Genomic DNA, 26,602 nt, shown 5'->3' with positions numbered 1-26,602 from the left:
AATTTCTGAAAAATGCTGATAGAAAAATCTCTTTTAACTACTTAATAGAATATTATTAAGATAACTTTTAAGTATAATAACTAGAACAAAAAGCTATTTACAAAAGTTACTCTAATGCACCCATTTTTTTTATCACTACATAGTCTAAAAAAAAGTCGCTTATCCTGTCCCTATGTCCTTTTGTACGCTTAAATCTTCAAAACTACATAACCGATTTTCGTGCGGCGTTTTTTAACAAATAAAGTGACTGAAGAGGAAGGTTTATATGCATAAAAACAGCCATTAAATAGTGGGGAAATACTTCTATCCCGTGCAAAGCCGGGGCGGGTCGCTAGTAAATGATAAATTCTAAAAGAACCTGAACTAACGTAGATATGTATATAAGTTCAGCTTCAGAAAACTTCACATACTTTTGTCTAACATATCTGAAATTGGTACATTTTGGAATAGATATACTTTTTATACATATGTAATATAGATAGTAGCAATCCACTATACATGTAAGATATTTTAGTTGACTTTTACGAGTCCCTACGGAGCAGATAGGGTGACAATATCTTACAGATATATCTTGGCACATGTAAAGTAGTATCTGAAACTGTGTTTCAGTAGAAACATTATGTAATTTTAAACTTTTATGCAAATGGATTAAATGGTTTTTATTGGTTAACCAATACCGCAACAATATAATATGTGTGTGTGTATGTTGATTGGTTAATGGTGTTAACCGCAGAAAATTAAGTAATTTAATGTAGTCCACACTTTCACTTTTGAATCGTACTTTATAGTTACACAGATAATTAATACAAACCTGTGGTTAAAAAATACAAATAAGTATACAAACTTCAACTTGTTTATTTGTACTAATAAAAACCAGACGATATTTCTTACAACACACCAAGCCATATTTATTTCAGACACATTTTTTCACAAAAAAAAAAAATAGCAACCACACAAATTCTAAAAAAATAAAAATAAAACGCAACCTTTGACTTTCCAGCGGCAAAAATTGAAGTCCCCACTTTCTTAAATGCAAGGAATACGAAAAAAAGATGGCGGAAAAAAAATATCGAACATGGCCGCTTCCCGCCTTTTTCGCGTACGCCATTTATCGTTCACCGAGGTGTGTTCGCTTCATGTGCCATTACGTTACTTTTGCCAAACGGTGCATCTGACGTTTTGTCTTTATCATTGAGTTTGTGAATTTTAATGAAAGAAAATTTTGTTTTTTTTGGGCTTGTTTACGATGGCTGTTTTCCGCGGTTTTCTTGTCGTTTTCCAATTATTTATTCGTAAAATATTTATGTGCCTTATATTTTTTGCTTTGTTTAACTTATTGAAGAATTTCATTAGGTACATTGAACACGTTCTAAAAAGAAACCATTTTCATTAAATTCTTTGATCAACTATTTATTCCATCACATCAAATTAATTAAATAAATATTTTTGATATAATGTAAAAGAGATATACAATATTTCAGTAGAAAATTTAGATTAGAATTCTTCAAGTTCTTTTGTATGTAATTTGTATTACACTATGAAAGAATTCTGATATTCATAGAAATATTAAAACCGATAAATCTGGAACATAGTTCAATTTTTAACCCACAAGTTTCTAAAGGTAACTAGTATATTGTAAATCAAAAAACCTTTAGCAGAAAAGGATTCTAGCGACAACATATTATTTTATCTGAACTATGTAAAAGTATATTCTTTAAAGAAATAAAGCCTAATTTTGTATCAAATGAATGAATTTGTCCGATTTGTTCGTTGTCCGTAGATTCGATAATTCGCGGTTATTTTTTTCGAAAAAAATTACAATATTTACATGTACGTTTGAGAACAAACTTTTTGTTTATAATATGTCGGAGACTGTCATTAGTACGGACACTAAACATCACGCAAGCGCGCCCTCTGGTGGCGTTTCCGGGGAAACAACATTTTGGCGCGCTTGGCAGAGTAGTGGTGGTCGGCGTGGCGTCCGCGGAGCTCAGTCTTGGTCGAGTCGTCGTGCTGCGCACATCTCGAAACTGCCTTACGTCACGTCTAGTGTACCTAGTGTTATTACCTAGTGTTGTAGTACCGTTGTAGATATTGTAAAGTGCAAAGATTATTGTAACGTCTATCGTATGGTAAGGTTCTTCTAACAGACTGACATGTGTTGCTGGGGAGTTTGTTCCGCCACTTCTTCTCCCCAAGCCAAAACACATAGGAAGTGGCGAAGGGCGGGCGTTTTGGGGGCTGTCTTTTGTTCTGACTAATTTGAATAAACGTTTGAGTTTTTAGTTTGTTTGAGTTTTGAGTTTCTTTGAGTTATCTCTTTGCTTGATTACCCTAACTGATGTCGGACGATAGTGCCATCCTGATGATGCCTCCGACAAATATTATAGTATGTTTTTATTTAATTTAAACTAATCAAATATGTTTTTTTTTTGTTCCATGTACGGCCAAGCAGCAAAAGGATGTCGAAACGGTAAGTTAAACACGACATTATTAAAGAAAATCTAGACATAAGTACAGATTGACCTAACAACTGCATTTTTACCTTATTTTAAAGGTATAAGAGCAAAGAATAGGTAGTCATTAAATTCCTTTTGAATCTGATAAATTATGAATAGAAAATCAATGGTCCATTGAACAGTCAATAGGATTAACCCAACATCCTGGGACACGGTAACTTCAACTCGGATTAGATTAGATTTTAAAATAGATTTTCTCTTATTTAAGTTTTCCAGTTAAATCTGTTTGTTTAACTTGGTATTCTAAGTCTATTTATACGATTTTAATATCAGTGGATGAATAACTATTGGAACTAAATTATGATTAGCTAGCTACCGTTAGTAGTTTCACAGTTAAAGCACTACTCCGCGAAACTGGATAAAAAACAGCTATCTAACCCGTATTTTCTCAGATTCGCACGTCAGCAAACTCATCAACTTTATAAAATTATTTATATTCTTCCAAAAACATAATATACATTTAAATGAAACTACTTTTACGGATTTTATCGCGGTTATCATTGTCAGAAATCAATACATAACATTAGGACATTTTTTTGCATAAAGGCACTCCAACCTAATACCAATCAATTACCTCGACCCTATTTACACAAATCGGTCCAGCAGTTCCCAAGATCACCACCTTCAAACCAATACGCTCTTCATCTTAATAACATTACTATAGACAGATATTAACAAAAGGCACACACTCAGGTTACCCCGCTACAGCCCTAACACTGTTATTTTCTATGCATATTTAATTAATAAGCATTTACATTGCAAATGGTAAACGGGATAACTCCAAGAGTTAGTTTTCATGGAAGAGACGTTTGGGGATTTTCTGAATTCATGTGAGAGCGTAGTTTGAGATGGAACCGGTCGAATGTATTAATCCTTGTTATCTATACTTGTATTTTAAATGCGAAAGTAACTCTGTCTGTCTTTCGGGCTTTCACGGAAAAACTACTGAAACGATGTATTTGAAATCTTGTAGACGGATCAACTTTCATCTGAGAAAGGACTAGGTACTTATCATCCGGGTGCGAGAAGTAGTTCCTTTGGGACGTAGGTGAACCCATGGGGACTAGCTAGTTTATAATATTTCCAACCAAAAATCATTGGTTTAGTGGCAATAAACTTATTTGGTTGTTACTTTTCTACATCTAATATGTATAGGTAAAGTCACTATTTAATATCTTGAGAATTATTTCAATTACATTTAGAAATACCAACCACCTTCAAAACCACTATTAAAAAACCAGTTTTTCTCCAACTCAACATTATGACAGCTCTATTCCACCCAGTATTAAGTGTCGAGTAGACAGCAGCCGCCATTTTTTCTTCAACCGCGTCTCAAGCCACTTCAAGTGACTTTATATCCGAACTAAACTTTACAAAGACGTTCTGACAGTTTCAGACTGTCGTAGGAGCGAGGTGAATTTACAATTTTTATTGTAATTTCTAATTATAATATTGCTCTTTTGTGGTGAACTAGCTGTTTCTTGCGGTTTCACCTGCATATCGTGGAAACTACCTCTCGCACTCAGATAAAATATAGACTACATATGTTACTCGGGAAAAGAGTAGCTTCCCAACAGAGAAAGAATTTTTCAAATCGGTTCAATAGTTTCGGAACCTTTTAGGGACAGTTACAGTTAGAGCCTTTTTTATCGTCCCACTGCTGGGCACAGGCCTCCTCTCACATGAGGAAGGATTTTAGGGACAAACAGACATTATTACAAACTACTTATTCCCTTCTATTCCACCTGTGTCCCGTGGAAACTATTTCCATCATCTGGATAAAATATAGCCTATGTCACCCGGGTTTTATGTGACTTCCCATCAGTGAAAAAAAAACGAATAGGAACTACTGATTAGTTTCGAAGAATTCAGAATACAAACATACCTACAACAATATTTACCCCTTTTATAATATAAGTAGGATAAAACTAAAATAACTACATGCATAGCCCAAGATCATAAGCTTCTGTTTAGCTATAATAATGTTTTAAGACTTTCAGTCTGCAGTATACTATGAATAATAAACATAGCGAGTTTAATATTCATACACAAGGATTTATTATTCCGTCTCGATAGTTCTAACAAACAACCAGGTTAGGTATTAAGTCGGTTACAATTAGTTATAGGTGATTAAACAAGCCCTTTACATATTACAACATTTTATATAAAACTATACTACGTTTAGGGTAAGTTGCATCGTTTAAATATAACGATAACCAAACCATAACCAGCCGTATACTTGCCGCGCATTGGTCATCTCTTCGATTTGATAACTGGAAATGGTTCGGTTATCGTTATAGTTAAATGAGGCAACTCGTAATAATTAGCGTAACTTGGTTAGAATAACAGATATGAGCTAACAGAGTTTTTACACTGGCGATTTTATACTGGCACGTTGCAAAGCCGAACATATTCGCACCTCATAATTCACATATGTAGTTGTCACCCGGGAAAACCGAGCGGAAAATCCGCTAGTGTGAAAAAACTGTGAACCTAAAATGACATACCTTGTAACTTTTAAAATATTTTGTCATATTTTGTATAATGGCTACTTATAAATATGACCAATCCTTACAGTACTTACAATTTATTTAAGTCATTTGTAAAATTGTCATTCTCATCAAGTAAAACTTCCCAAAGTTAAATCCAATCACGTGAAAGCTAACCAAATACTTCCCAAATTTCAGGAGGACACCACATTCGAAACTAAATCCAACTTCACGTTTGAGGCGACGAGGTTCGAGAACGGACAGAAATTCCACTGTGAAGCTTCAAATGAAGTGACTGTGGAGACCAAAGACCAACCTATGCACGCTAAGATGGAACTCGAGATTTGGTGTAAGTACCAGCTTAGAGCATTGAAATAACTGGACATGATGTCAGCGGAAATATGAATGTGAATAGAAAGGGTTTGGTTACATCTCGCTCTTTTCAAGTCTGGCTTGTGGCGAGATGTACTCGGTGGTCAGATATCGGGCTCGCTTTCGACCGAATACATTTCATGTCTGAGCCAGTTGTCTCCAAGAAAAACTACTGTAATTCAAATGACCAACTGAGGCAGATTCATGTTACATGGTAATCGACAATGCAACAAATGGTGAATTTCTGCTAATTTTCGATCGTTACACACACAATATGATAGAAAGAATGAAAGAATTTTCAATAAACCAGCATAAACTTTATGGCCACGAGTTAGACCGATGTCCGATAGTGACACCTTTGGCAGAGTGAAGGCACGGCAGCGTGTCCGGTTAGTTTAATGTTCTAAGAAGTATAAAGACGATTGCATTGATAACATAGCTTCGATATTGCTCAAATTCAGTGGCAATCGGACTAAATGGTGGTTCAGGAACTATCAAAATAGTTGATGGTTAAGCTGTAGTTGATGAAACTGTACTATCTTTGCACACTTTCGGTGATGAAAGTTATTAAAATGGAGGGTAGAGTTGGATGTAGAACGAATCTTAATTATTTCATCGAGCCTTTTTGTACATGCTGAGTACTTTTATTTAAGATCGTAAAAGTTTTGAGATCTCATTCTTATAAGGGTAGATGGATTACAATAATACAATTATAAGTGTTTCCTAATTTTCAACTTGCATGTTTCAGATCCTCCTATCGTGCGAGTAGAACCGAAGAATATAACAGTGGTGGAAGGGGCGAAACTACTCCTCAAATGTGAATACGAGAGCAATCCTTCTTCTCTGAATAGTGTCATTTGGTAAGTTATTGTGTGTATTTATTTTCGGCATATTTACTATGGAATATAATCATCTGCCCAGCTCTTTTGCAACACTTTTATAAGGAGAATCTCAAATTCTTACTATTTTCATTACTCCATTAATAATATTTCTTTACCTGGAGTTTCAACTGTTTCTGTAAATTTCTTGCTTACTTGGGCAAACTATACAATGTGTCCCAGGGATAAGTGACCGCCCGAAATTTTTTGAATATTTGTACAAAATTAAGGATAATTTCTTTTATATTTTTGAAAAAAATCATTAAAAAAAATTTATTGTCAGGCCTGTTAATAACAGGCTTTGCTCTTTTTTTTCAAATTTCAACTGACTGTATTTTTGCATTTGTTTGAAATAGCAGCAAACATTGTTCTGAGCTATTGTAGGAAATATCATGTAGTTTATTAATAAATTAAAAGAAAGTGATATTAAGGGGGCATTTATTGGACTTATTTTGAAAAAACTGAAAAAAAGGCGTTATTTTCTTTGAATTTTTATTTTCTTTTTTTCCTAATAAATGTTTTATTACGTTTTTGTTATGTTTGATAATTTTAATTGATAAACTATGATGTCGGCTAGTCAATAAAGAAAAAAGAATTTAAAAACATGTAAAAACTTAGGAAATATCTTAAAAAAACTGCAGCACGTCACAGTATTTACTAAAAAAAATAAAAAAATCATTAAAAAAAAACCAAAGGCGGTAAGTCCCAAATATAAAGGAAATTATCCTTAATTTTGTACAAATATTGAAAAAATTTCGGGCGGTCACTTATCCCCGGGACACATTGTATATATTTGACGGCGCCACCGTCGATGTGTCAACTATCGATGTGTCAACCGTCGATCTGTCAACGGTGGACCTTATATAAAGCGGCGCGCGCGCACGACACGGGTCACGATAACTCACTTATCGTGTCAGCCAGTAATTATACTCCCTCCCGCATCAGTAGGATTCGCCGCCCTAGGCATGCCCTTCTAGAACCTGACGATGAGATAACTGTCCTCCAAGAGAGTAGTAAACTCACTAGCACCCTACAAAAACACAAACCGCGTTCGTACAAACCTCGCCGCCGAGGTCCGCCGCGACGTCCCGTTCTCTGTCCTCCCGACCCTTGCTCATCGAGCCAGCCCGCGAGCTGAGCCAGTAGCTTTAAATTCCCCATTTAATAATAATGATCATATGATCCAGCCTGTCCCTTTGCTGCCTCCCCAGCGACGCCCTAAGCCGAGGTCCGACCCCACAGGGGGTACCCTTAGCGCAGTCGCTTAGTTTATAAGTTGTTTACGCCCCTGGCTGGAGGCCTTAAATTCTAGGCATCCACAGGGAAAAGTCCGGTTAAGCAGTACACGGCCTCCTAGGCTGAACTGCGAGATGCCATACCAAAAAACGACACGGGTCATTCGTTCGCCGACCGTTGCCGAGTGCACACCTCCCACAAATTCGTGATAAATAATTGTAGTGACTAATATTGTGTTAATTGGAACAAACCAAGTGATCGTGTGAGAACCCCTTTGTTTTATTTAACGATGTCGGATTCTGACGCCGACGTCAGAAGTGGGATGCAATCCAAATGCCCACATCTGTTAAGGATTGCCCTGCATCGCCCACGTGTCCAAAATGTGAAGATTCTAGTGGCAAAAGTTAATACGCCTGATGCAACACTGCTATCGTATTGAATCAAGCCAGGCAAGCACAAGGAAGAATCCTGGGTGGTGAATCTCGTACTTCAACATGATGTTGGTTGGTTGGTGAATGACCAGACTGATTTCGGGAGAACTCGCCACGTGAAGATAAATTGCCTACCCACAAAAAAAAATGGAAGTCGAAAATTGTAGTAAAAGATTTATTAAGAATTTCAGCGAAGGTACAAGTATGGTAACCACGGTTATGGTAATGGTATCGGTTTCCATTGTTACATGTCAAGCTAGTTATTGAAGGTATGCTAGAAAATTAACCGAATTTGTCTTTTTTTTTTCTTCATGTTTCAACAATGACGGTGATCATTGTGCAATATGGCGAGAAAATTACGACGTTGAATGGAGCATCCCAGCTGCCTGCCAGGAGCCCAACGTGTCATTGTGAGGTCGGAGTGTTGGTGCTCGTGCATCTCCGTGGCTTCACGTCCGCGAAAGCTTTGCTATACTGCGCGCCATAGCGATGTGCGATCGTCACGCACGTTGAGTGGAAAACCTGGTGAGACCAATCCATTGTTCAATCCATAAAGTTCATTTGAAACCATCTTATAATGAATTCGAGTAGTAGTAAGAGCACTCGAAATATAAGACTTCACTCTAAACTTCGCATCTGAATCCGCCGTAAGTTTCGTGATTGGCATTCTCAAACTACACTATCGCTACTCTTGTGAGCGTTTTTGCGAGTTGAACTAAATTAACCTCGAGATTTTGACAGATCAAGTATGAGATGACTGTTAGAACGTTTTGAACCGAATGCGAAGTGAGACTGAATAGCGAAGTGAAATGCGAGTTGTTGTCTGAATTTTATAGAATCGACCTACTGGTGCCCGTGTAAGCTTACTTGAAGTGGCTTGTATTCCAACTAAGGACTCAGGAGGCCGAGACGGCGGCTCACGATCATGGAAGGTATAAGGTGTCATCTGATAATGACGGTGACAGTGACGAATTTCAATAATGTTCTTTGACCTGTACTTATATGACACGACTTCAGAAATGATCATGATGTTCGACTGACATGACTTCAGAAAGTGATGATAGGTGGACTTAACGTAACTAACTTAACTGAACTGGCTCGCAGGGCCGTATTCCATGACATGTGACAAGTGTGACAAACCTTGGGGACTGCCCTGACACGTGACTGGTGTGACTGATTCTAGGAACTGGCTCTCTGGGTTCCACGACGTGTGACATAATGAGTCATGTTAAGAGCTGGCCTTAACGGGTTGTAGGTTCTGGTGACTAACTGACTATTTTGTGTAGATTGTGTGAGATTTTGAGATAAAAAAAGTAAGCTAAAGAAAAAAAAAGAAAATAAAAAGGGGAAAAAAAATATATATGGTGTAACAGTCTCCGGTTGTAATACCGATGAGAATGGTTTAGCAGTCTCTGGTTGTAATAAAGGGCTTGCCGGACCAGCACATTTAAGTCTGTTGTGATTGACCTCGCAACTTAAAGATTTGACTGACTGATTTGATGTGACTGAGTATGTCAGGATGATCGAGCAGTTTGCTGTCTTGTTTTCAGAAGACGCTCGAGGACGAGCGTATGTCAGCATGGCCGTGACGGCGCCACCGTCGATGTGTCAACCGTCGATCTGTCAACGGTGGACCTTATATAAAGCGGCGCGCGCGCACGACTCGGGTCCTTTTTTTTTTTTTTTACTCCACTTCTGACTCTCGTCGTGTACGGACGTGTCGCTCTGCGCTCGCCCGTTTACGACTTTTGTCTTTGTTACGCCCGACGTAACGCTCACCGTAGTCGCTCTGCCGACTACAAATATATCAATCTAAAGCTGCTTTTTTCAAAGCGGCGGACGATTATCCTGTTTCTAAAACGTTTGTGTCAAGTAAACTCAGTTGACCCCTTCTGGGTAAAAGCCACAGTTTCGTGGTTCTCGGTTGAAACCATACGGTGACAACGAAGCCGAGAGGGTGTTGACCCAATCACACCCGCCGAACCCCTTCAGGGCAAGGCAGTCAATTGGACGGGAGCTCGGATTTCGGCCTTGGGGGATCTCCTAGTCGTGCCTTGCATCTGGTTTGCTTTCACAGCTACACACCTGGTGTCGGTTGGGTATCTCTATACCCTTCGCACTAGACTGGCTAGGGCCCGTTCGCACAATAAGACTGGCGAACGGTTTACAAGCTTAGGGCTCACCAATAGGTACTCACCTCCCTGCCTATACCCGGCAGGGAGGGTTACACATCCCCGGGCCCATCCACCCGGGGAGATAGGAGATAGGTTGTTAGGTTTTATAATTAGGCCCCCACCTCTTAGCTCGGTAGCCCTCTTCCCTCACGGGAAAATGACTACCGAAGTAATTAAGTTCTTCTTTGAGGTCCTCCTCAAGGACCAAGACATCGTCGCCAAATATGGCGACATTATTAGTAACCTTGATATCAAGGACCCGCGCCTAGCGCGCTATTGTGTTATAGATAACGGCTCAACAAAGGAGGCCGGCGCAGCTGTGCCGCGCCCCATTGTCGAGCCTATAATTGTCTCTTCGGGGAAAACCGCCGCATTAGCGGAAACGGTAATCCCCAATACAATGGTCGATGCCCAGCTGCACTCGACCATTGTTTCTAATCCCATTGTCTCACAGACAATGGAAATAACTCAGGCGAGTGCACCTGCGTCAAACGTCGACGCCGAATGCATGGACACCTCGTCCTCCCGCTCTGCCTCACCCGTCCCTGAGGATGCTCAACCCTCCGAGCCCTCTGACTCCTCTTCCTCCGACGAAGACTTCACCGTCGTACAGGGAGGTAAGAGGAAAAGAACAAAACAACGACAAGGCGCGCAAGACCATCGCCCTTGCCGCATCTCCTCTCCTAGCCCGCCCGCTGTGTCTACAGCATCCCCGCCCGTCACCCTCGACCTCGCAGGTCGCTTCCTCCCAAGGTGCCGCTAAGCCCAAAAGCGCACCTAAAAGCAAACCTCCGCCGCCTGTATACTTACAGGACAAGGCGAAATGGACCGAAGTGTCCAAGCTGTGTGTTGATCGTAAGATCAACTACAGATCGGCCTCCAATACCGGCAACGGTATCAAAATCGTCCTCCCTACGTCAGACGACTATAGGGAAATAACTAAAGCGCTAAGAGCGAGGAACATTTCGTTCCATACGTACTCCCTCCCTGAGAAAAACCTCTCCGGGTCGTCATTACCCGTATTCCGAAGGAAATCCCTTCGGATGACATTTTAAGTGACCTTAAGTCACAAAACATCCCTGCGACGCAAGTCCATAGGATGCACCGCGCCCGCAGCGGCCACGCCTTCGACATGGTGCTCGTAGTATGCGAGCCGTGTCCTTCCAAAATCCACCCGATTTTTAACATCAAATCGGTGTGTAATTTAACCGGCATCTCAATCGAGAAGCCAAATAGATCTGGCATTGTATCCCAATGCCACCGTTGCCAACTGTGGGGTCACTCACAGCGCAACTGTTTCGCCCAGCCTAGGTGCGTGAAATGCCTAGGCCAACACGGCACCTCCGACTGCCCGCGACCCAAGGACCGCACTCTGTGCACCGAGCCTCCGAGCTGTGTACTCTGCGGCGCCTCAGGCCATCCCGCCAACTACCGCGGCTGCCCAAAGGCCCCAAAAACGTCTCCCAAGCTGGCCAAGCGTGCAAACGCCCGCCAGCTAAGGGAAAGCCCATCAGCGAGGCTACCTACCGCTCAACTTCCCGAGCGTCTCAGCCCACAACGGCCCTCCCCATGGAACCCTCTCAACCATCAGAGAGCCTTTCCAACCCCGAGGCCAACTCAGCCCCATCCAACTCCCGCCCCGGTGAATAATTCCACCGCGGCGCCCGCGAGCTTACCTCGCGTCCCTCCCGTCCTTCCCTCCGCGCCCTCCGCGCCCTCCGCGCCCTCCGCGGCTCCTATAGCCGCCAAGCCCGCGCAAGCGCAAGCGCCATCCAAATCCGTCGCGCCCTCTTCTAGCCCAGTATCAGCGCTCAGTTCTATGAACGTTATACTGAGCACGTTCAGTGTATTCACGAGCGACAGAGCTCAACAACTTTCGAGGGAGATAGTCGCCAGCAATGGCGACCTTATCAAACTCTACTCCGTTATGCAGGAGTATTCAGACGTCGCCCAGGCAGTTCAAAACCTGCCTCACTTTAGGAAATAGAAATGGATAATACATCCAAAATTAAACCCCATTCCCTTAGGCTTGGCTATTATAATGCCAACGGTATTCTCGGCCAACGCGACGAGATTTCCGCCTTCCTACAATCCCATAAGATAGACATTCTTCTCGTACAAGAGACCTTCCTAAAGCCGCGTGTACGCGGCCCTAATATAGCTAACTATAAGTTAATTAGAAATGACAGGATCACACGCCACAAGGGCGGCACGCTTATCTATTATAAAAGATCGCTACATTGTGTAGAGATCACTCCCCCCGACTTAAGCTGCATTGAAGCCTCGATCTGTCGACTAGCCATGTCCCAGCACCAGTCGATCACTCTCGTATCGGCCTACTGCCCTCCCACGTCCTCATCCTTTCAGTCCTACGACCCGATCCTTTTCACGAACGATCTCAGAGCCTTACTAGGCCTGAGCGACTCTGTAATAATAGCAGGCGATCTAAACGCCAAACATCCCGCCTGGAATAGCAACACTACTTCTCCAAGAGGCAGGTTGCTATTCAATCAGTGTGAATCCTCAACTTCGATGTCATCGCTCCGATGCATCCCACTCACTTTCCTAATATAGTCGACCACCTTCCCGACGTTCTCGATGTAGCGCTCCTCAAGAACGTAAACTTACGTTTACATTCGATCGAGGTACTACACGAGCTCACCTCCGACCACAGACCGGTTCTTGTGGAACTAGCCTCGCGCTCAGGCCCACTCGACCCGGATCGCCCTCCTCCCACCCAGATTGTCACGGACTGGAGAATGCTAAGCGAAAGCTTGAAATCCTCCTCCGCCCAGTTAGAATCAATTCCCGATGAAATCAACTCAGTCGCTGACATGACGGGCGCGATCGGCTCGTTCACCGAGCACGTACAATCCACCGTGGACAAGTGTTCACGTAGAGTTGAAGCGACGAGCTTTCATCGCTTCAAGCTCCCGGATGACGTGCGTGCTCTGGTGACCGAGAAGAACGCGGCTGTCCGTGCCTACAGTACTTTTCCCTGCGACGCTAACAAGTCTCACATGCGTAACTTACAGCGTGCTGTAAAGGAACGCCTTGCTGAGATGCGTCAAACGCGCTGGGACATGACGCTGAGCGAACTCGAGCCGACTCATCAAGCCTTCTGGCAGCTTCAAAGGAAACTCAAATCCGATGAAGTAGCTTCCACCCCGCCGATCAAACGCCCCGACAATTCCCTCGCCTTCGAGGACGATGAAAAAGCGGAATGTCTGGCCGACAGCCTCGAGGCTCAATGCTCGCCTAGTACCCAACCGGTCGACCCGGCTCACCTACTAAAGGTCGAAGCCGAGGTCGAGCGCAGATCCTCCTACCACCGCAAGAAGACCCCGACGATCCCTTGCCTCCCGTCACTCCAGACGAAGTGGCAGAGATCATCAAACGTCTCAAACCCCGTAAAGCTCCGGGCCCAGATAGAATAACCAATAAAGTTTTCAAAATCCTACCCGCTTCCCTCGTAATACTCATGACCGCGATCTTCAATTGCGCCATGACCCATAACCTGTTCCCACAGGCATGGAAAGAGGCAACCGTAATCGGTATTCCCAAACCCGGTAAACCAAAATCAGACCCGTCCAGCTATCGCCCTATCAGTTTACTCAATGTGTTCGGCAAGATCTACGAGATACTTATCTATAAGCGTCTCAAAGATTACGTCGAAGCAAAGAGTCTTATTCCATTAGAACAGTTTGGTTTTCGAACCCATCACTCTTGTGTCCAACAAGTCCACCGCATCGTGGAAGGTGTGAGCCACGGATTCCAACGTGGCCTACTCACCGGCACGATTCTCTTCGACATAGCAAAGGCATTCGACAAAGTCTGGCACAAAGGCTTGATTTACAAGCTTTACCAACTCGGTGTCCCAGACCGTCTCGTCGTCATCTTACGAGACTTTTTGTCGAATCGCACCTTTCGCTATCGCATAGACGGCACTCTTTCTTCGGCCCACCCTATAAAGCTGGCGTCCCACAAGGCTCGGTACTCTCCCCCATTCTCTTCACGCTATACACTAGCGATATTCCTAAGAACAAGCATGTTCAATTAGCCCTATTCGCCGACGACACGGCAATCTACTGCTCAGGCCGCAGCCCAGCCGCCATAGTGAGACATCTCCAAGCCTATTGCAACACCCTAGGTGTCTGGACTAGGCTATGGAGAATCGAACTCCACCCCGACAAAAGCCAGGCCATACTCTTTTCGAGCCCCCACCGTAGGCTTCCTCCCGCGCCCCCGTCAGTCACCATGTTTGGTAGGCCGATTCCTTGGAAGGAGCATGCCAAATATCTAGGTGTAATCTTAGACCAGCGCCTCTCATTCGCCGAGCACATACGTAAGGTGCGCTCTAGAGCAGCCTTTGTGTACGGCAGATTGCACTTCTTGCTCAATTCAAAGAGCAAGTTATCTCTTAAATCCAAGTTACGCCTCTACGGATCGTGCATACGCCCCGTCATGATGTATGCTTGCCCTGTGTTCGCACAGGCAAGCCATCGCCTCCTTCACAGAATGCAAGCCCTTCAAAACCGTGCCTTACGGAAAATCACAGGAGCTCCCTATTATGTTCGAAATGAGATTCTTCATGTCGACTTAAAAATCCCTACCATCCGCCAGTATATGAAGCGTGCCGCCATACGGTACTTCGAACGCGCTGAGAAACACGATAACTCACTTATCGTGTCAGCCAGTAATTACACTCCCTCCCGCATCAGTAGGATTCGCCGCCCTAGGCATGCCCTTCTAGAACCTGACGATGAGATAACTGTCCTCCAAGAGAGTAGTAAACTCACTAGCACCCTATACAAACACAAACCGCGTTCGTACAAACCTCGCCGCCGAGGTCCGCCGCGACGACCCGTTCTCTGTCCTCCCGACCCTTGCTCATCGAGCCAGCCCGCGAGCTGAGCCAGTAGCTTTAAATTCCCCATTTAATAATAATGATCATATGATCCAGCCTGTCCCTTTGCTGCCTCCCCAGCGACGCCCTAAGCCGAGGTCCGACCCCACAGGGGGTACCCTTAGCGCAGTCGCTTAGTTTATAAGTTGTTTTACGCCCCTGGCTGGAGGCCTTAAATTCTTGGCATCCACAGGGAAAAGTCCGGTTAAGCAGTACACGGCCTCCTAGGCTGAACTGCGAGATGCCATACCAAAAACGACTCGGGTCATTCGTTCGCCGACCGTTGCCGAGTGCACACCTCCCACAAATTCGTGATAAATAATTGTAGTGACTAATATTGTGTTAATTGGAATAAACCAAGTGATCATGTGAGAACCCCTCTGTTTTATTTAACGATGTCGGATTCTGACGCCGACGTATTTATAAAATTTTACTTATTTACTTCCTTACACTAAACAAAAAATATATAATGATACTAATCATTACCAGATGCGGTCACATCACCCAAACCATTCTACTCATCACCTACACTTTACACTTGAGGAACATATTTGGCACACACATCACTATTTTTATGTTATTTATTCCCTTTTTATGTGTTTCTTATGTAACGTCAATATTTCTCTCTTTTTCTTCAGGTACCGCAACGGAGAAAGAGTACCAGTCCACAACACGAGCCACTATGAAGGTGGTACCACTGACCAGCACTCGCTGATCATCTTGAATGCTAATGGAGATGATATGGGCAATTACACCTGTCTGCTTGGAAATGCTGTGGGGAATGGCACCAGTGAAGACAGTATTGATGTTAATGTTCTTTGTGAGTATTGGTTTTAAAACGTTATTTACAATTTCTTCAAAAACTTTATCAACGAAAGCTAAGATATTTTTTTAGTTTTCCGTTGGGTAATTTAAATAATCTTCTTGACAACTTTAGGGATCTCAATAACTTGAATTTAGATCTAAAAATACTACCTGGTTCCAACCGCATCTTGAGGGTAATTAGAGAAATATTACCACTACCATGACTCGGATAAAAAGAGACCTATATCTTTTTTCAGTTTTTAGGCTTTCTGCGATCCAAATTACATTTTAATCGGTTCGTGATAAACAGACTAGAGCTACTTTCGTAATTGAAATGACAAAGATTATCAATCATTAAGTATAAAACACACATAATCTTCCAAATTACAAAATGTAAAATAGCTATCCATCCTCCATCCTCCGAGCCTTTTCCCAATCATGTTGGGGTCGGCTTCCAGTCTAACCGGATTCAGCTGAGTACCAGTGCTTTACAAGAAGCGACTGCCTATCTGACCTCCTCAACCCAGTTACCCGGGCAACCCGATACCCCTTGGTTAGACTGGTGTCAGACTTACTGGCTTCTGACTACCCGTAACGACTGCCAAGGAAGTTCAATGACAGCCGGGACCTACATTTTAACGTGCCATCCGAAACACAGTCAATGGTGTCTAAGATATACTTAGAAAGTACATACAAACTTAGAAAAGTTGCATTGGTACTTGCCTGACCTGGGATCGAACCCTCGCCCTCATACTTGAGAGGTTGGTCCTTTACCCACTAGGCCACCACGACTTAAAATAAAATAGCTAACTTCCATATATTCTTAGTATTCTCCATTAAAAATCTTCTACTCACAAAAAACATCACACGTTCCAGTCAAACCCCAAGTCCGGCTGACGATGAGCTCTCCAAGTCCTATCCTGGAGACAGACCACAAAAACGTGACCCTGACCTGTGAAGTAGTGTCAGGCAACCCCCCCATACTGGACGAGGTCATCTGGTTCCTGGATGGAGAGGTCCTGAAGCATCTGCCGGAATGCAACGATACTGAAGGCGAAGGTATGTACTTATGTAGATGATTTGATTTGTGGTACTAGATATACAATAGGTAGTATGGGGAACAATATTAATCGACTTCTGAAGGTTTAAAAAAATCTTATTTTTACCCTATATTGACTGACGACTATTTATATCGTAATGTTATAATTCATGAATAAATACTTTTTACTGTAAGAAAGATGAACATTGTTTTAGTATTATCAATACATATATTAAATTCAATACAGTTCAACCAATCATACATGAGATCAGAATGCTGCAAGATTTTGCAAAAGAAACAAAAGTCAATATTTCTTCCCTAATCAACTCACATGGTACAAAACGTTATTGAATGTCGCGCACACACACCGCAAAAAATGAAATAATCAAGAACACATTATAATTTAAAAGTTCGAACTTTCCAGAAAACCTATGTAACGAGGTGGACCCATCGATGCTACTACTACAAGACACGACAAAGAGTTTCCACGGCAACTACTCGTGCAAGGGCAAGAACTACGCTGGATGGGGCAATGTTAGCGCCAAGACTGAGCTTGTTGTCAACTGTGAGTATATCTAGAGTTTTTATATCTTTGAGCTTCTTTCAGCGTAGAAGTTGCAACCATCTCTTGGATAACAAATGTTTACTACCATTTTCTAGGCTATGAGGCTTTTAGAAGAATAGTTCTAGCAAGTACCAAGCTTGTACAGATTTATGAACATTGGTTTTCCTTGATGATTTTGTCAGTTATTAGGCCGAAGTCTGAAAAATTTGCAACTAATAGATCTTAAAATATTGATCGCAAAATGTAATTTGAACTTTTGGGGAGATGCGACTGATCCTCGCCATTATTCTTTGCCTTTTCCAACCACTTTGTTTATTGACCGTTTGCCAATACAATCTTCCAGATCCACCCGGTCCAGCAAAGCTGACGTACTCCCCGTGGCGAGTGGTGAAAGGCAAGAGTTTGGTGCTCAGCTGCAGTATCAAGGAGCGAGGACGACCTGAGGCACATCGGTAAGGATTTACGTGACACGTTCTTGACTAGCTTCTACCAAAGATTTCAATTGCATCCTATGAGAATTTGGCTCACCCGGACTAAAAAGTAGGATAAAAATAATGAGCTATCTAATACTGAAATCATTTTTCAAGTCGGACAAGTAGCCTGAGATCAGAGCGTTTAAGCTCATCAGCTGGAAAAACCGTTTCATCAAAATCCGTTCAGTATGATGTGGCAGTTTGTGCAAGAAGATGTTACAATAATACACTTCACACGTAACCTTCGCTTCATGGTATAAGTGTAGATTAACAACACCATCCTTACGATATACTTTATCATACCATTCCATATCATCATCATAATCTTCGTCCCCCCAGTTTCCGTTGGACGCGCGGCGGTCGTCCCGTCAGCGACATCGTCTCCCAAAACTGGACGATCGACCCGGTGACGCTGGACCATCGCACCAACTTCTCGTGCTGGGGGATCAACGCGGGAGGGGGAGGGGAACCGGCCTATACTTCCATTGATGTGCTGGGTGAGTTTGTAGGAGATATTATATGAAGTATAAACTTTGACTAGCTTAGAACAAGTCTTAGGATTCTTCTTGGTGGGATACAACAAATGTCTTTTCAAATCAAAGTCGAGTTAGTCTTTAGAAGACATTTTTCAGACTGAGAAAGAAACCATGACCAAAATTGGTGGTGTAACAAATATGCGTGTATATAACAGTGTTTCCACTGGCACAAAATTATATAATATTGAACTTTCTTTTATTTTCCAGCTCCACCAAGCTTCAAATATGCGATGAATCATTACAGTGGTGCTTTATACAAGTCACAGGTGAGTTTCTTAATCCATATAATAATATTTTTTAATTTATTTAATAGGGGTTTGAGTTGAAAATCCTCGGCAACGGGTCATCTATGTAGATTTTTGAATTATGTAGTACATGTAGACACCTATTTACCCTATTTTACAAGATGATCGTTTCTTAAGCACCTGTAATAGGTCTATAAAGTAAAAACATTTCAATTTGATATGACAAAACGTTGTACTTTTACAATGCGCGATACAAATAATCGTGACTAGAAACGATAAAATAACAAAAACTTTTCTTTCCTCAGAACATCTCCCTATCCTGCACAGTGGAGTGTGCCCCGCTGTGCAGCGTGCAGTGGCTGAAGGACGGACAGGTCATCGACCCCGACAAGACTGATCGCTACTACGTCATAGAGAGGAAGATCGAGCCGCAAGTTAATAGGAACGACTTTGAAGCTACTGAGTCTACGCTGGTAAGTATGATATTGAAACACACCATGAATAAGAAATCTGGGCTGTAACTGTTTAGATCATGAAGGAAGGAAATTGCGGAGAAGGAAGCTAGGACAGGCACCTTCTTGTAAGTCAAGCAACGTACGGTAGGCGTGATCAGTTACTCGAACTAAGGAGGCGTTTGGGTTCCTTGTCAAATGAAACCAAATTATGTCAAACAGATTATGTCAAAGATTGGTCTTAATTGATTGCTTATTTATTTTGAAAATAATGGGCACCCCCAAGTAAGGCGTATATAGGTGGAACTAATAACGTGCCTCGGCCCGAAACATCCACAGTTTTGCGAGCTACTTTCTCAGGCGATTTTGCGTTATGACATCTCATGATGTTCTCCATGCTATCCACAGTTATTCGTTATGTATCTAACTAAGTTTGAACCCCTGTATTCCCCAGCACTGGAACATGTCGGCGTGGCCGTCTGCGGCGCTGGACCGCGCGGCCGACACGGCGAGCTACACGTGCCGCTCCTCGCGCAACCTCGCCGGGCCCGCCGTCAACAGCACCACCAAGTTCGCTGTCGAGTGTTAGTAGTACTATTGTGGCTTGTGTTTAATCAGCTAATCTAACTTTAAGAAAGAAAGATAAAGCATCAAAATCTTCATGATGCCATTATAGCACAACATGAGAATGATTGAGATATCCAAGGAAAAGATCCATTAAGTATTTTATGCTAACTCAAAATATTAATTGTGACGTAGATTTTTCTTCAATTTGAGTATTAACAAAACAACGTAAGGAACTTCGCTCTTTAGACATACTTTGCTAGAATTACTGGTGAAGGTAATTAAAGCTGCCAATATGAATCTAAAAAAAAACCCTCACTTATAAACTTGACTTCTGTTTTCAGATGAACCTGAAAACATCACGGTGACGCCCAAAGTAGTACAAGTGACTGAAAACGAAATACCCGCCAAAGTTGTGTGTTCCGCTAGGTAAGTGCTTTCAAATTAGTTTTACACGAAGCGACTGCCTATCTGTCCTCCTCAATCCAGCTGACTGGTTCTCAGACTTACTAGCTTCTGACTACCCATAACGACTGCCAAAATTTTTGCTTTCTGAAACACGGAGTATCTGGTCATGTTATGATGACCACGCATTCACCAACTGACCACTCAACTATTCCTTTACCTTAAAATCGTTCGACTGTTACTTAGTCACGAGCCCTGGGCTATCTATCTTAACATTGTCATCATATTTCCATTGCAGAGTTGAGTTCATCTACCTTAATATTAACATAATATTTTTCCCCCACAGAGGTTTCCCAATGCCCTCCTACTCTTGGCGTCGCGAGCACCCCAGCAAAGCACTCGGCAAGGAGCACGGCAACCAGTCACTCACGCTCTCGTCATCCAACACATTACTGCTAGGCCCGGCTCAACGTCGTGATGCTGGAAACTACGTCTGTGAAGCGTATAATAGACATGGATCTGTTAATACTACTGTGTTCTTGGATGTTTTGTGTAAGTAAAAATTTTCGTTTCGGGTTAAGCTTTTGATTAGGTCAAGCAATGTGTGTTTGCAAAAAAGCACAAGTTTGTTTTGGTGGTAGATAATTATAGTTTTAAGTGTTGGATTATTGAGTTATAATTATGATAATAGTTAGTTAGTAAGTTACAGCCTATTTATCGTCCCACTGCTGGGCACAGGCCTCCTCTCACACGGAGAAGGATTGAGCATTAATCACCACGCTTGCTCATTATGATAATAAATAGTACATATTTTTATTGCTTATAGTAAAACAAGTTTGTTTTTTTAGTATAAGAAGTGAAGACAGTTGAGGAGTACCACAAGGAAATGTGCTAGGGCCATTTCAATATTTGGAATAGGGTAGTTTCCTAAAAAATAATAATTAGTCCGTCTTGTAGATTGTCCAAAATTAAGGGATACGTATTTTTTCTTTTTTAAATTGGATCAGAACTTGTTAAGATATAGCGTGTTAAAGTTGAGTGTGACGTCACAAGTTGCTACAATTTTCAGGAGACTGTGACGTAAAAGGCCCCCACTCCTAATTTTTGAAGCGTATTATCTTTGTCATTTTATGTTTAATTAAAAAAAGAAAAAATACGTATCCAATATTTTTTGATTATCTAAAAAGCGGACTAAATATTATTTCATTATTTCGACCCTGGAAACTACCCTATTGTTTTATATTTTTTGTGTATTTCGTTTCAGTTATTCCTGAATGCGGTATCAAACAGAGTGAAATGGATGGATACCAAGTACTTGTTTGCACAGCACATGCTAATCCTGCAGCGGTAAGTATTATAATGTCAAATATGAACTGTAAATGACCAGACCTCTAAAGCTGCAACTTATTTTCAATATCATAAACGTCATAATCGAAAGCCACTAAAACGTCCACCAAGCGTCCACCCTTTATGTGTTTTATAAAAAGAAAGATCTGAATGTTGTTATGTATTGAACTAGTAATCCCATTTAAAAAAAAAACTCAGTTGAAATCTAGGAGACTTGTCACTAATTTAGATTATCTTAATATTTCCCAGGTTTCTTTCTCCTGGAAGTTAAAGAACGACAACGACAGCTTGACCGATGAGAAGATCTGGCAGCAAGGCATACACAGCTACCTTCGTCTGAGCTCCAGCGTCGAGGTCTACAGAACTTATCTCTGCTACGCGAACAATAGTGTCGGCATGTCCAGGGCTTGTGAGAGGGATGTTATGGGTGAGTACAAAGATTTCATGGGGTTTTTATGAGATTTTAAGTAGAGTAAAATAAAATCTTGGGCAGAATAATCCTTAGAAATATCAGTATGGTATCATTACTGAATATTATAGTGGTATAATATAATATTAAATTATAGTGGTGTCTACAAAATCTGTAGTAAATGAAATTTTCTGGTTTGCAGCCAACTTGGAAAGTTTTGGTAAGTCTAATGGGAAATTGGCTATTGGCAATATTGCAGCATTTATTTTTATTTCAATGGTTACAGAAACAAAAAATATTTATTTATGCAATACATTCAACAAGAAAGTGGATTTTATGAATTATATTTTTTTAACAACACGGCATTATATGCTTGATGCTGATTGGCGCTTTCGTGCACATTGGTTTTCGTCGTCATTTAATTACAACTATACTTTCAAAATTCAAATGACAAAATCTTCGTTTCGGCCCAAACTACTACTTCTTTTTTTTTAATTAACATTAGGATTTAAAATTATAAATGGCTTCGATACAAATGCTTAAGCGTTTTGTAATCACCATTCCCTCGTTGATACTATTCAAATATTTTCTTTTCCCTTTTTTGTGTATTTTTCTCTTTTTTCGTCTTTGACAAATCAAAACACATATTTGAAAACATTTATTTTTCACTCAAGCCATATTTTACCCATAAACCAATTACAGAGTAAGATCAAAGTTAGTTCTTAAGTAAATCAACATTTTGTATGTCCCATGCCCATGAGTACATCCGTCACTTTTTGTCGCACATCGCCAAATAATGATGCTACTATAAAACAAAGTCATCTTCCCAAACAAAAAAACATTAATCCCTTAAAGTCGGATGGTGATTACAAAGTCCCTCCATCTATTAAACATATTTAACTCATATATTTAATCCCCAGGTACAAAAGTCTGGTGGCGTGACCAACAGAAGCTCATCCTCATTGGGGGGATAGCCCTAGCTATCCTTGTCATCACCGTTATACTCTGCATCATCATCATTTGCATCTGCCGACGAATGAGGGCCAAATCTAAGTGTAAGTACTTCAATATACCATTGTTAGTCTTTCTGACGACCTGTATCAATATTTAAATTTGTAATTTTTGGAAGCTGTATATAGGAGTCGTTTTGAAAATATTTTGCACGTAGTATAAAGTAGTTTAAGCGGATAAAAGAAAGTTTTCACTGTTGAATTAAAAAAAAGAGTTTCAAAGTCACAAGTAGATTCCATAAAAAGGTGTTCATCGTATTTTATTGTTTTACTTCAACCATTAAGTTACGATTAAATATTGAATAAAAAGATGACTGTAAATTGAAAAATAATTTTACTAAGCTTTATAAAAAAACGTGCTTAAATCTTAAGTAAAGACTGATGGTGAATTTTTGCTTGATTCTTTTAGTGTTGTATTTTTATATCCTCTGTAATATAAACATCTAAATGTTCAGTAACTAATACATGTTTTTTAAATATCATCTTTTCTCATTCAAGCATTGTAACAGAAAGATCAATGTTGTTTCGCCATAGTTTCTATAATATCATGATATTTTTCAAATTCATTTGTAATTTTAAAACTGCCATTAACATAAGTCATTTCGTTATCATGTAACTGAAGTTTTTTTTGCGTTTTTCGTTGTTTTTCTTTTGTGTTGCAAAAACTAACTTATTTTTTTCTTCATCCTATCTTTCCCGGATGCTGCTACTAAACACGACATCGACTAACATACAAACATATAGACAATAATCCCGTCGAATTAGAGGAGCGCGAGAAGTAAGTTTTTTCTTTTCAAGTTTTTTATTTTTTTGTTAATTTTATTCTTCTAGAATGTCTAGTACTAGTCATTTTTATAAACCTCTATAGATCTAGGTATTGTTAGAAAGTTTTAATATTTTTGATTTATCACTTCTTCGTCTATTTTTTATTTTGAAATTATTTTTTAATTCATCAAAAACTTTCTAACAATAAAAACCCATTTTTTAGATTGAAAAAAGTGTAGTTCCCCAATTTAATTTTATTATTTAAATTCTAAACCAAATAGTACCTATAGATAGATGCCAAAAAATGTTATCCTTTTAGCTTCACACATTAAAATATTTTTTCGAATATGTTTTATTTATGTATATTTAGATTCCTTTATATTTTATATATTTATACTTTATAAGTTATGAAAACGAAAAAAAACATTTATTATTATTAATTTTTATAAAAAAATTACAAAAATTTTGCAGCTACGCCATTGGTCCGAGCAGATTCATGGCATACATTGTCAATGCCTCCCTCAAGGTCACCAGTAGTTGTGCCCATGACGAGACCCTATCATTAGAAGGTCAAGGACGTTCCCAAGGTCAAAGTTTGAGTTTGAGTGAAGCGCTATAATATAATTATGCTTGGACCAACGGCTGATAGTTTTGGTTTCAGAGTCTTTTGGCGCTAAAATGTGCTGGTTAATTGAATAATAAAAATATATGGTTTGACAGCGTAGTAATGTTATCAATATTAAAATCATCTGAAAAAAACGTTTCGATATATCAGGATGAGTGCCCGATTCCCGGGGTTCCCGCCCCGGAGGGACCCGAAACTAACTTTGATTGTTTTTCAATAGGTGTAAAATAAATCGGGTCTCCTCGAGAGATCGGGTTCCGGTACTAACCCAATTTAAATTGTGGCCTGTCAATCAAAATTGATGAAACTAGCTGTCAAATCATAAAGTCAGCAGAGTTTTAGCAGCAAAGTTGAGCTTGATAGTAAAAAAATTAGAAGCATGTTTTTATTTTATTACTCTTGACAAAATAACACTTGATTTCAAAAATATATGTATAATTATCGTATTATTGTGTACTATTTAATTATTAATAATAATAATTAATGTGTAGGTTCCTAACCGCTCTTACCCCGGATGTTCTCAGATTGACCACAATTAATACTTCAGGTACTTTTTCAAAAAAAAAATGCTAACAAAAATAATTTATAAAAAAAATTAAAATATTTTCTTTAGCTGGAGGATGCTTTCTTATTATTTAATGCAGCTGTTTGGCTAGTTGAATTTTTGGCGTAAAGTGTGACCACAGTAGAAAATTTTGATGTAGTTTAATTTTTTCAAAATTTTTTGTACAAGTATTTGTTGAGTGATGCATGATCTGAGACTTGGAAAGCATTCTTCTTGGTAATCAATTAATTTGTTTGTATATATTTATTTTCTATTGTTATTTATGTAGGTAGTTTACGTATATAGAATAAACCTTATCTATTTATTTTATTTACTTCGTTGGTAATTTTTAAAAGTATTGTTCAGATTATTTATTTAATTTAATGCAGAAATATACTTTAATCTTTCCTTTTGTTAAGACTAGGTTTAGTTAATTTAAAACCTCGAGTAGGTCAACTTTTATGTCGATATCGTTTTCTATATTTACATTCAAAACACAAACATTTTTAGTTTTATCAATATCTATAACACTTTCACCGCTTATATTCAATCATTATTTTTATTTCTTTTTTTTATTTCCAAATTCAGTCCTGACGGTAGCTGTATTAACGAGGTGTCGATAGCTCAGTCTATAATATCACAAGCATTGCCTGCTTTATCGCCTCGGCTAAACCTATCGTTTAGCCCAAAGACATCAGACAGAACAAGACTAGTCGACTCCCAAAGTTACCCGCACAACTTAGAAATGAACAAAATAGAAGATAAACCAACTGAACAAAACACTACTCAAACTGAAACGAATCAAGAGACAGAACTACAGACACCCAAAACTGAACCGAAAGCTGATAGCAATAAAGGTCAAACTGTAGTGACGCCAAGCAAATGGCCTTTGAAACCAGGCGTATTAGTACATGTTAATTCGAACCATACGCTTAGTCCTAAAAATCAAGCGAGATTGCAAACTAATAATACAGAAGAATCAAATTTGGGACTGCTAGAAAGAAATAAGCCTGAAGATAAATCTCCACCTAAAGTTGAATATTCTAAAAAAGATGGAAAGCCAAGACAAAATGTTGTGACGGGTATATTTAAAAACCTTCGAAGGAAAAGTGATGATTCTGATGACGATAGTGGAAAATACAAGAAGATTAACAAAAGTAATAAACGGGCGATGTCTTTAGTCAATATGAATAAACCGGGATATGTCGTACATAAGAATAGATTACGATCTCTGTTTCAAAGTGAAAAACCTAATATTATCGTGACTGAAGGAGGTAGATGTTTAAAACATGAATTTCTTTATCGATAATGAGTGAAACAATATTGAAAACACCCAAAATTATTATCAGATTCTTCAATTTTGTTTCTTCAAAAGCCTTATCTTTAATTTTGTTTTACTTTGCATTATTGTATCACACATTATCACCGAACACTATACTAATATCACTGAAACATTCCAATTCTTCTTCATTGTTTATCTTTGCTTTTAACTTACATTGCTTGAGAATGAACTGTACCACCCACAAGCTAGATTAATTGGAATTTCTCACACTGTTTTTGGTTATTCATATGAGCCCATTGTTGATTGTGCAATATTTTTTGAGATTACAAACTTCATCGTTCGTCGCTACTATTATTTTTGTTACTGCCGCGAAAATTTAGTGTACAATGCCGTTAGAATTGTCCATAACGTTCCATTGATCCAGCAATGAGTCAACTCTTTGTTTGCCATTTTGATAAACTACTTCAAAATGGGCTCATCAGAATAAATCTGCAACTACATATAATTCCCCACGATTCGCTATAGCTTCACG

The 26,602-nt window shown here is 40.0% G+C and overlaps 1 protein-coding gene across 23 annotated transcripts in view; it reads left to right on the top strand.

Annotated features, from left to right (window-relative positions):
- Nrm (neuromusculin) overlaps positions 1-26,602 on the top strand; it is a 423,138-nt gene that overhangs the window by 389,955 nt on the left and 6,581 nt on the right. For 6 of the 23 annotated variants that reach the window (XM_064042332.1, XM_064042324.1, XM_064042331.1 and 3 more), the window contains 19 exons: positions 2,456-2,473; positions 5,207-5,357; positions 6,129-6,240; positions 15,644-15,825; positions 16,686-16,868; positions 17,273-17,413; positions 17,757-17,865; positions 18,226-18,383; positions 18,630-18,688; positions 18,973-19,140; positions 19,574-19,703; positions 20,028-20,112; positions 20,435-20,640; positions 21,353-21,435; positions 21,685-21,862; positions 22,047-22,064; positions 22,765-22,899; positions 23,599-23,632; positions 25,377-26,062. In XM_064042332.1, the coding sequence (XP_063898402.1) occupies positions 2,456-2,473; positions 5,207-5,357; positions 6,129-6,240; positions 15,644-15,825; positions 16,686-16,868; positions 17,273-17,413; positions 17,757-17,865; positions 18,226-18,383; positions 18,630-18,688; positions 18,973-19,140; positions 19,574-19,703; positions 20,028-20,112; positions 20,435-20,640; positions 21,353-21,435; positions 21,685-21,862; positions 22,047-22,064; positions 22,765-22,899; positions 23,599-23,632; positions 25,377-26,062 (2,836 nt within the window). Of the gene's footprint in view, positions 1-2,455; positions 2,474-5,206; positions 5,358-6,128; positions 6,241-15,643; positions 15,826-16,685; positions 16,869-17,272; positions 17,414-17,756; positions 17,866-18,225; positions 18,384-18,629; positions 18,689-18,972; positions 19,141-19,573; positions 19,704-20,027; positions 20,113-20,434; positions 20,641-21,352; positions 21,436-21,684; positions 21,863-22,046; positions 22,065-22,764; positions 22,900-23,598; positions 23,633-24,090; positions 24,207-24,735; positions 24,792-25,376; positions 26,063-26,602 lie in introns of all 23 variants that reach the window. The other 17 variants (XM_064042339.1, XM_064042335.1, XM_064042330.1 and 14 more) reach the window with 7 other exon arrangements.

Source organism: Helicoverpa armigera, chromosome 28 (genome assembly GCF_030705265.1).
Source record: "Helicoverpa armigera isolate CAAS_96S chromosome 28, ASM3070526v1, whole genome shotgun sequence".
Lineage (NCBI taxonomy): Eukaryota > Metazoa > Arthropoda > Insecta > Lepidoptera > Noctuidae > Helicoverpa > Helicoverpa armigera.
Note: the sequence above shows the minus strand (reverse complement) of the source record. Positions and strands in the feature narration are given on the sequence as shown.